We start from the raw sequence: 10,330 nt of genomic DNA, 5'->3' as shown, positions 1-10,330 counted from the left end.
TCTTGGTCGTCATACAAAATCACTGAATGAATTTCACGATAGCAAAATGCCGCAGCTGTAGTAAGATGGTATTGCTTGCAATTGAAGAGAATATGGATGTTTATTTGCGTGTTTTGGTAAATGATTCAATGCGCCTCATTGTTTGAAGGAGTTCTTTTAAATTGTTGATTTGTTGTCCGACTTAAAAGGAAATGCTATTAACACATTTTTAACATTCTTTTGATTTGAACACATTCTCGACATTTGCTTTTTTAGTCCCTCTCCTTGTATGTGTCAAACTTAAAATATTGAGTATGCAAAATTTGAGTCGACCTTTGGTTGTTAGAATTTGATTTTTAAAATTTAGAAATTAAATTCTGGTGGTCAACCACCATAATTTTGTGTAAGCCGTTATAAATTGTGAATAAGCATTTCATAAGTTTAATGATTAAGAAAAATAATTTTAATTTGAGGGATTAAAAATATTTATAATGAGAAACTAAAAGCATATTTAAGTGATTTAGCCTCCTCGAAGTTCTAATGAATGAATACATGCCAATAAATTTATAATTAGGGATGGAAATAAGCTGAGCTGTTTGTCAAAGGTTTTTTACAAATAAAAAGACTTAAGTTAAAAGAATGATGTAATCAGAATAATACTTTCAAAGGAAAGAATGTTTTGTAAAAATATTTTCAGACAATTTGAATATTTTTATTTAGTTATATTAGTATAAATCATCTCTAATTCATTTTTTTTAATATTATGTTCTTTTGTTTTATTTTCTTTTTATATACTTTGTGTTTTAATAACTTGAATTCAATATAATTTTGTTTATCAATTATTTTTGGATTTATATATTATTTATACAAAATTTTATAAGTTTCTTTTTTTAGTTATTATTTCATTAGGTTTTAAAATAATTAATTGGTTAAAGATGGCTTTAAACAGGCTCGTAGGCCAAGCCATGTAAATTGAGCCGAATCTTTAAAAAAAGTCTATAATGAATCGAGCTCAAGCCTTGAATATTCAACTCAAATCGAGTTCAAGTCTAATAATGCTTGGCTTGACTGACTTATTTCCACTCCTATTTATAATAAAATGGGGATGCTGCCTATTGTCAATGAATTGTGGAAAGCTAATTCAAAATATAACGGGATACTGTAGAAAGCAATAGTGGGAGTGTATAGGATGAAGGGTTTTTGTCCCTCATTTTCATTTAAAAAAAAAAAAAGTGCAGAGGAGTTGGGTCTCGTTAGTTAATTTTGGGTCAAACTGGTTTAGGTCTTGAGTTACTTCAAAACGTAGTCACTCAAAAAGTAAGGATAAAATTGAAATTAAAAAAAAATAAAAAATAAACAGCACCGTCAATATTGTCCATATAAAGAAATTGCCAATACTACACAAAATTTACATAGCAAAAAATAAATAATCTCAATAAAATAATAAAAATGTTGAATTTAATTATATAATTGTGATGAACATTAAAAACAGATATCTTGTCTAATCGGCCAACTGCAACATTTTATCATTGTTATAAAGACTATTATATTATAATTGAGATATTAAAGTATACTTGTGTAACTTTAACAATTATTATATAATCTTTTTTTTCAGTTAAATAATATTATTTTAAAATAATTTACTGTTGAATTGAAAGGTTTTTTTAGATATATCACATGCAAAATTTCATATTATTTAAAAATTATTTATTATCTTATTTATATATATTTAAATTAATATAATATAAATATTTTAAAATATACTAAAATATGAATCATTTGATTATCTTGTTCAATTTTAATGAATAATCTTAATAATATATAAATATAATTCAATAGTTGGATAAATAAAAATCATATTTTATATTAAGTTATAAAAATAATATAATAATTATCAAAATTATACTGGTTTAATTTGATCCCTCCTTATTATAATTTAATTTATATAAATATTTAATCATTTGTTACAATATTTCTTATTTTAAATGTTTTAATGAATATAAATATATTAAATTAATAACTTATTATGCTTCCGTCATTTACTGAGCAAAAAATTAAAGCTTTATTTCATTCTATTAAAAAATTAATATTTTTATTCAAAGTATTACTCAGTTTGATGATTTCTAATTTTGAGACGCACCATATTTTTATTCCACACGCCAAAAACATGAGCCAAGCACCAGAGTTCAAGGAGTAACTTATTATATGCTTCAATCATTTACGGAGCAAAACATGCATTAAACTGTTTAAAAATATTTTTAAAAAAAACATGTTTATTTCTTTACAAGGAGGGAAGTAATACTCACTTCTGTATGCCTTGAAAGAGTTAGTTTCCGACTATCAATTAGGAAATATTAAATAAAATAATATTTGTATTTTAAAGTAATAACCTTATCTCTAAAATAATATCATTATAATATCGAATTTTCTAACTTTCTGCATTAATGTTGCATGGAAAAAAGTGATTAATTACTTTTTTAACAAAAATAATCAATATATTAATTATTAATTATTTCATTGACAATAATAATATTAATGACAATGACAACAACCATAAATAAAGATGATGACAATTGTTGGAAGTAATGGGAATGATCATGCCATAACAATGGTAATAATAATAGGTAGGTATTATTTTGTGTGTTATAAGAAGTGAATCTATTAAATAAATAAAAAATAAATAATTTTATTTGAAAGGATCATTACCAATTAATATATTTTTTTAAAAAAAAACAAGTAATTAAATACTTTATTGTGTACAACATTGCACACGTTAGAAAGACCATTCTTAAAATTTAGAAGAAAAAAATGATGTCATTTATTTCTTATATAAAGGAGTTGAGATAATATTTCCTTATTTCAAGGATTTTATTAGCCAATATTGTAAAAATATTTCCTTAAATATTAGATATATAATATAATAAATGTAATTAAATATTTTCTTATTTTAAGGATCTTGTTAATGAATACTGAATACTATAACAATATTTCCTTTAATATTAGAGTAACATGTAATTAACGATTTATGATAATATATGTTAATTACTTATTTGATATATAGTATCAATATATTCATTCTAAATTATATAATGTTTTATAAAGAATCAAATTAGTATTTTTTTTATTTTGCAATTTAGCATTAATTCGTATATCCTTCCGTTTTGATCTATACAAATACAAATTGAAATTCATATTGAAAGTATAATACAGAATATAATTAATTAATTATGTAATGAATCACCATAAAAGGAAATAATCATGTAATGTGAGCAATGCTATAAAGAATTCAACAACCTCCCGTCTTTTACTGGTCTGGTTATTCTATTGTCTCTTTTTCAGTTGTCCCTCTATTGTTTCTTGAAAATTGTGCAGTTTTAAAATTGAATCACAAAATTAAATATTAACATAACTACATGAACAGCACAAGAACAGTTGGAAAAAAGACAGCAAAGAAACCAATCTCGCCTCGTATGGGATGGTTTCTCATTTTTATTTTTGAAATTTGTAAGAATCAAAATTAGTTTTAGTTGAGTTTTTGGTTTCGATTTATTCTTTGTTTTTAGTTTTTAAAAAGATATTACAAATTGAAGATAAATAAAATGAGTCATCATATATAGCTCTATTATGAAATAATGATGGTGACAAAGGTAGCGGGATGAGAATGATGACTATAACAATGGTGGTGTCGGTGGTGGCAACGATGGTGGTGAGGGTGGAATATTGATGGTAACAATGATGGTGAATTGGTGATGGTAGCATAGTAATGGTTGAATGGTTATGACCAGGTTTTAAAGCTTGGATAGACCAACTAGTCAAACTGGTTTGACTACAATTGAAGGTCTAGTCGGGTTAAGTTGCATATCAGATCGGTCATGCATTGTTGGCAATAATAGCAGTGAAATGGTGGTGGTGGTAGCAACAATGCAGTGGTAGTGACAATGATAATGTTAGAATGGTGATGGTGACAACAACATAAGTAGTAGGGTGGAATAGTGGTAGCGACAGCGACAACAACAACGGAGGTGACAAAATGGTAGCGACAACAATAGTGATGACAATGATGCGGTGCTGGTAGAGGCAACAAAGATGAGGTGCAATGACAATGCTTGTGAAATGGTGGAGGTGATAGTAGTGGTAGTGATGACAACAATGTAGTAGTGTTGGAGATATCAACAACCGCCGGGTGTGATGAGAATGATTATGGTGAAATGGTGGCGGTGGTGATATGGTGATGGTGGTTAGAATGCATTTTTTAAAACTAAAAATCAAATTCACAAAATCTTTTTTTCTTGGTTTTGATAATAAATATAAAATTATTTTAAAATTGAGTTAAAAATCAATTCTGCTCCCTTTTTGCTTAACACATTTTGTTTTGAATACCAAAAATCAGAAATTTGCAATCACATCAAACGAGGCCTTAAAGAAGAAAATTATTTATTTAAGCAAAAACAATTTAGGCAAACATTAAAAAATATATGTTTATTTCATTAAATTAAATGCTTATTTCACTAAATAAGTTTAAACAGACCTTAAAACTCCCCACCATAAAATAAATTCTTTTGCACCATGTTCCCTGTTGCTCAGCCTTTGCTTGATCCTCATTACTCAGTCTCCTTCGCTAACAAATGCTAGAATTCATGGTCATCATTCATAGGCTGCTTGGTGAAGGTTCTGACCTAATTGGCAAAATTTGCAAGAAAATCCCACAGCAAAGAATCGAATGCACGAACATTCTAAGAGCTGATCCTAGAGTTCAGCGTGCAAAAAACTTGCTTGAACTTTCAGAGGCGGTCTTGAAGTTGGCCTTAAAGAAGGGAATAGAAGGGCAGAAATTTCTTAAGGGATATTGGTGAAGACAAAATATGTTCTAGCCATTGCAGAATGTGCAAACTCTGACTATGAATATGTGGTTATGGCGTTTAGGAGTGCTCTGAGTGAATTGATATACGACTCTCTAACTGCTATCTTTGCTAACAATGATGCCAAACATGCTGCTTATGGACCTGAATACTGTGAGACAGCCTTGACTTCTGTACATATTGTTAACCTTGCAATTTCTATTCTTAACCATCAAATATCGTTGCTTAGCTTTATTGCATTCCTAGCCATAAATCAACTTGCTAGTTAAGGAAATTTACTTATGGGTCAACTTGCAACGTAAATGCATGCATATTTGCAATTGCAGGTTCGACCAAAGGTGTAGGGATTTGTATTTGTTTTAACCTCTCACCAAGGGAGAGTAATTAATAAAATCGGATAAAAGTTTCCTGCTATTTGTTTTTGGGGTGTTGACTATCATCTATTATTGTCTATATATGACATTCTATTTATTGAGATAGGTTTTGTCTTCATTTTTTTTTTTTTGAATCCCCAATTTTATGTGGCTAATATATACTAATGAATGAAATAAAAATGATTAAGTGAATGAATGAAATAAAAATGTAATAAGGTCTCATAGAAGGGGATAAAAAAAGGAAATATCTCAGGAAGGTTTTATGAATGAAACAAGAATATGATAAGGTCTCATAGAAGGGGATAAAAAAGGAAATATCTCAGGAAGGTTTTAGAAGGAATGAGTCGCGTGTTTCGTTTACATTATTTTATTTTTTTAAAGGCCACATTAGTAACCTCCATATCCAGCACCGTCTCACTAATTCTATGCTCAACCAAAGAACCCCACACCAACCACTGCTCCTTGCTCACTGAGACGCATCATGGCTCAGACTTCAAAGCTAAAAACATGAACCAAGCACCAAAGGTCCATCCTGTGGCTGTGTTCTTGTTCTTTTGACACTCAGTGCTTTATCATTTGTCTGTCCATCTATCATTTTGCCATTGCAATGTTTGCTGTTATGAGTTTTGTTTCTCAGTTAGAGCCTTAGACGATCGTCCCTTTTCACTATGTTTTGTAACTAACTAATCTTTCATCTTTAATGTTTGGTTCTCTATGTCATGGTTTTGGCCCTGCCATCTTCGTTTATTTTCATGCTAATTTTGTTATGCGCGTTATATCCATTTCCCCATAGCTATTCACCAGCATGCCCTTATGAGTCATGATTGATGGAAGTTTGAATATCCGGGTTCGTTAACCTAGCCCTAGTAGCCTTAGGGTGCATTTAAAAGGATAGATTTAAGTCTCTACCTTTTCTTTTTATGAAAAAAAAATCATTGATCAAGTAGTAAATAATCTACGAGAGGACCGAAACCAGTCCACATTTATTTTATTCATCCATATAGTTCAGTTCCACCTTCTAGCAAAAGACTAGAAAGCCACCTAGATGAGCAAGATACAAAATAATAATAGAAAGGGGGGTAATGTAGTAATAATCATCAAGCTGCATCTCCTCCCTCGTGGAGGAGCATCTGATCAAAGTGCCAAACACCTGAAAGAAAGTCCATCAAGGAAAACACATAACATGAATACCTTCCTTTGATCAAAGCAAAAACCTCAGGAAAAAAAAAAAAGGCACGTAGCAGAATTAGAAATTCTTACCATGTCCTTTGCCAACTCTTCTGAGCTGAGCAACATACTCGGATATTCTTTTGATGGCTTCCACCTAAGAAAGAAACCATTCAACATTAGAGTTATTGAACTTCTTAGCAGTCTTTTGCCAAATGCAATGCATAGCACACAATATGTACAATCTCTCACACTTGAAAATTGATAGTTGCGTCAAGAAATTTATATTATACCTGTTCACCCAGATACTCAGTTTCCACGAAGTCAGCCAACTGCACGTCACCATTCTTTGTGGCAACCTGTCAAACAACATACATCAAGTTTAAAGTAAGGAACTTCCATTTTTAACAATATCAATGTCAAGACGATTGATATCAATGAAACAAAGAACATGCAGCAAAACCAAAACTAAGATCCTACAAAGGTGGCTTACACTGTGCAAGTTAAGGAGCTTCTCGTTGGTTAGCTTCTCTAATGACAGAGCGAGTTCCATTGCTGAAAGAGGGGGAACAAATAATTAACTCTGACATATAGAGAATTCAGTTGAGAATTTCAACAGGTAAAGCCTAGGAGAAGCGATTTGTTTTTTTTTTTTTTGTGCTAGTTGACTTCTTTATTTGTATTTTACCATTTTGGTAATATATAGTTATATATCAGTACTATATAAATGTAACGTTCAGTCAGGATTTGATTTATTTTACATAAACATTATACATAATGTTAAACTAGGAATTGAAAAAAGAAAGGATTTGATTTATTTTACATAAACATTATACATAATGTTAAACTAGGAATTGAAAAAAGAACTTGACCGTAAGTCCCACAAAACAAAAATCACAGCTAAGTATGTGGAGCTTCTATTTCAGGAGAATAAGAGGCGAGCAATAATATGAGTGATTGAGTGACTGCATAAAATCCTTGTTTCATATGAATGAAAACATAGTTTGCTTTTCTTAGTGCTCTTTAATTCCTTTTCATTTAATAAGTCACTCTCATTTAATTTTTCAATTCCTATGATGAGAATTTATGAGAGTATCCCAACATTCATTCATGTACTGCATAATTCCAAATCATTTGTGATTCATCACAAGATACTAAGAATAGTATCAAATCATGTCATCATTCAAAGATTCTAAAAACTAGGAATTCCAATTCTAGAAACGATGTCAAAACTGTAAGATTTCAAAGCTCGATCAAGTATCTTCAATAATCAAAACCACAAAGCACTACGATGCGAAAAAAAAAAGTTCGATCCAAGAACCAAATCACACACATAACACACTTCAGATTTAGATAAACAGAGAACAACACAGAAAATGAAAACAAACCTATTTCCAATTAACACACGAACTAAACTGAAAGCACTAAAAAGGGAAATTACAAGGCCAGAAACACTAACCGTGCAGCGCATCTCCCTTATCTGCATGATCAAAATCAGAAAGCGGCATCACAATTGACTGCAACTTCACTTTTCCACCACGTTTGTTCTGAAAACAAATAAACAAACAAATAATCAGAATTCAGCGTCAACATCACTCGATTCCTTATACGAAAAATAAGTCTAAGTCAAACACCTGATACTCCATCAATTTCTCAGCATGCTCTCTTTCTTCTTCACTCGATTCCTTAAAAAACCTTCATCAACCACACATAACCATTATTAATAACTAATAATCACTCCTAACTAGTATAAAATAAAACGATAGATTCTAAAAATAACGAAACCGTTACTTACTTGGCAAGTCCTCTCAGCGCAACGTTGTCCCTATCGAAGTACGCAAACATGGCATGGTAAACGTACGAAACGTTATACTCCACACTGCATAAAAAATAATAATAAGCAGAAGGTGGAAAAAAGAAAATGAAATAAAACCGATGAGGGAGAGCGAGAGAGAGAGAAATGGGAGCAACTTGATTTGTTCGTTAACGGCGGACTCAGATTCGTCAACGTATTTTTGGCGCGCGAGAGAAGCTTGCGGAACGGTGGGAACGAGATCGAGCTCCTTCTTCACCTCTTCGAACGGTTCAAAAATCACTCCGGTCAGGGCGCGGTGGTTCGTGGATCCTTTCGCTGCGCGAACCACCAATCCACGAGCGGGAACCGAACGGGGAGGTTCGGCGTTCGGGCTGAAGAGGGAGAGGGACGAAGCAGAAGCAGCAGCGGTTCGGAGAAGCATGGTTTCTGGTTCGGGATTTCCACGAAGCGGGGATTTGAAAGAAAGAAAAAAAAAACAGAGGAAAACGGAACGGAACGGTGACAGTGTGTTATTGTGAGCGTGTGGATAGAGATGGGTCTGTGGCTGTGTGGGACTAAAAGGAGGGGTTGGTGATGTGGTAGCCGTTGGATGGGGTGAAACGTGGAGGGTTGAAATGTAAAGGTGGGGCTTGGCGCGTGGCGTGCTCGTGGTCTAGCTGTCCTTGTCCCTTCAAATATCTAGAATCCTTTAACTTTGAAATTATTCTTTTCTGGGTCCAATTACACTATTTTAAGTGGAACCTTTTGTTCGGTTGCCTTTTTTCCAGTTGTATATCCCCATATGGGGACGAAAAGGGGACGTATATAAAAAATAATGACTCATGTGCAAATTAATATAAGAGGTTTGTTAATTATAATTTGTCAAATGCTCAAGACATTGATTAAAAAAGTATAGAGAATTTTTTTTTATCTTTTTTAATTCTTTAACTAGTGTCCTAACAAGATCCTTATAAGTTAAAAATAGAGATTTGTTAATACTACATTAATAAATTATAATTTTAAATTTATTGAAAAATTTTAACATGTAATTTATTAGCTTAAATTAATCTCTGTGTTCTAGTTTAGGTCTTTTTAGGGTTAGGATATCTAAGTCAAAAGCACTCAAGTATATATATAATATGTCTAAATTTAAGTCAATGTTAGATTATGTTCATCCTTTATGTGTATAGATTGAGTCTTGATATTCCTGGGATCACAATTTAATTGTTATCTAAGATATTTGGACCATGCATCCAAGGTAGTTATAATGTACCTAAGATTCGTGGCCCTGCAATGGGGTCATGAAGTAAGAGGAAGTGGTTGGCTTGTCTATGGTCGGTCCACAACCAAGTCAATAAACTTGGTCGACAAACAACCAATAGGTACACAGCTCTTTAATCTCAAGTACATTAGCATGAAAAAATTTAAAGAAAAAATCATGAATTGATCGACAATCGATTGGTAGGTACAACAAGTATCATTTTTTTTACCATTTTAATTGAGTTTATGAATTATTTTACGGACAAGTATCTAAACTTGTATTTATCTAGGTCCTTGATTTTTTTTAAAAAAAATTCTGTAAATTGTATTTATTTTTAATTAAATTTCAATATGAATCTAATTGAAAAAGGATAAATAGTTATTTTTGTCTCTAAATGTGTAAAATGCTGACAAATTCACCCCGATACATGAAAATTCAAATTTTAGTTCCCGAAAGTGAAAAAAGTGTGACAAATCATTTCATCTGTTAACTTCTATTCTTTAGCGTTAATAAAAGAACCTACATGACACAAAAGAGATAAAAATGTTACAAAGATGATGGTCAACATGACTGCGGAATAGATTGGAACAAAATGTCAATAAGTTTTCATTGGATAAAAATGTTAATAAGTTTCCATTGGACAAATTTGTCAGACCCCAAATTTTGTTTCATTTAAGGGTAAAATTAATTTAATCTTCATTTTCTCCATTTTTTTATCATTGCAAGCATAATATTACAATAAAATACTTAAAAAAAGGGAAATAAACATAAGTTAGAACAAACATAATAATAAACATGATATTGATTAATAAGCATAATCTGTCTATTGTTTTGAAATTTCTAATATGACAGTTATCCAAAATATGAGACTCAGACAAAAATGCACAATCATTAA

At 31.1% G+C, this 10,330-nt stretch overlaps 1 protein-coding gene across 1 annotated transcript; it reads right to left on the bottom strand.

Annotated features, from left to right (window-relative positions):
* Positions 1-6,163: 6,163 nt before the first annotated feature.
* SFERH-4 (ferritin) lies at positions 6,164-8,723 on the bottom strand. The gene is made up of 8 exons (NM_001250120.2): positions 8,351-8,723; positions 8,175-8,258; positions 8,014-8,074; positions 7,839-7,926; positions 6,873-6,934; positions 6,673-6,738; positions 6,473-6,536; positions 6,164-6,362 (listed from the first exon to the last, which is right to left on the bottom strand). The coding sequence occupies exons 1-8, from the start codon at positions 8,614-8,616 to the stop codon at positions 6,310-6,312; spliced, it is 744 nt and encodes a 247-aa protein (NP_001237049.1). The 5' UTR covers positions 8,617-8,723; the 3' UTR covers positions 6,164-6,309.
* Between the last annotated feature and the right edge of the window lie 1,607 nt (positions 8,724-10,330).

This window comes from Glycine max, chromosome 14, assembly GCF_000004515.6.
Source record: "Glycine max cultivar Williams 82 chromosome 14, Glycine_max_v4.0, whole genome shotgun sequence".
NCBI lineage: Eukaryota > Viridiplantae > Streptophyta > Magnoliopsida > Fabales > Fabaceae > Glycine > Glycine max.
Note: the sequence above shows the minus strand (reverse complement) of the source record. Positions and strands in the feature narration are given on the sequence as shown.

Coding starts and splice junctions, on each gene's coding strand:
- SFERH-4 (NM_001250120.2), bottom strand. CDS start 8,616: ATGCTTCTCCGAACCGCTGCTGCTTCTGCTTCGTCCCTCTCCCTCTTC. Junction 8,075..8,174: donor GCGCTGAGAGGACTTGCCAA/GTAAGTAACGGT, acceptor TGGTTGATGAAG/GTTTTTTAAGGAATCGAGTG. Junction 7,927..8,013: donor AGAAATTGATGGAGTATCAG/GTGTTTGACTTA, acceptor ATTTGTTTTCAG/AACAAACGTGGTGGAAAAGT.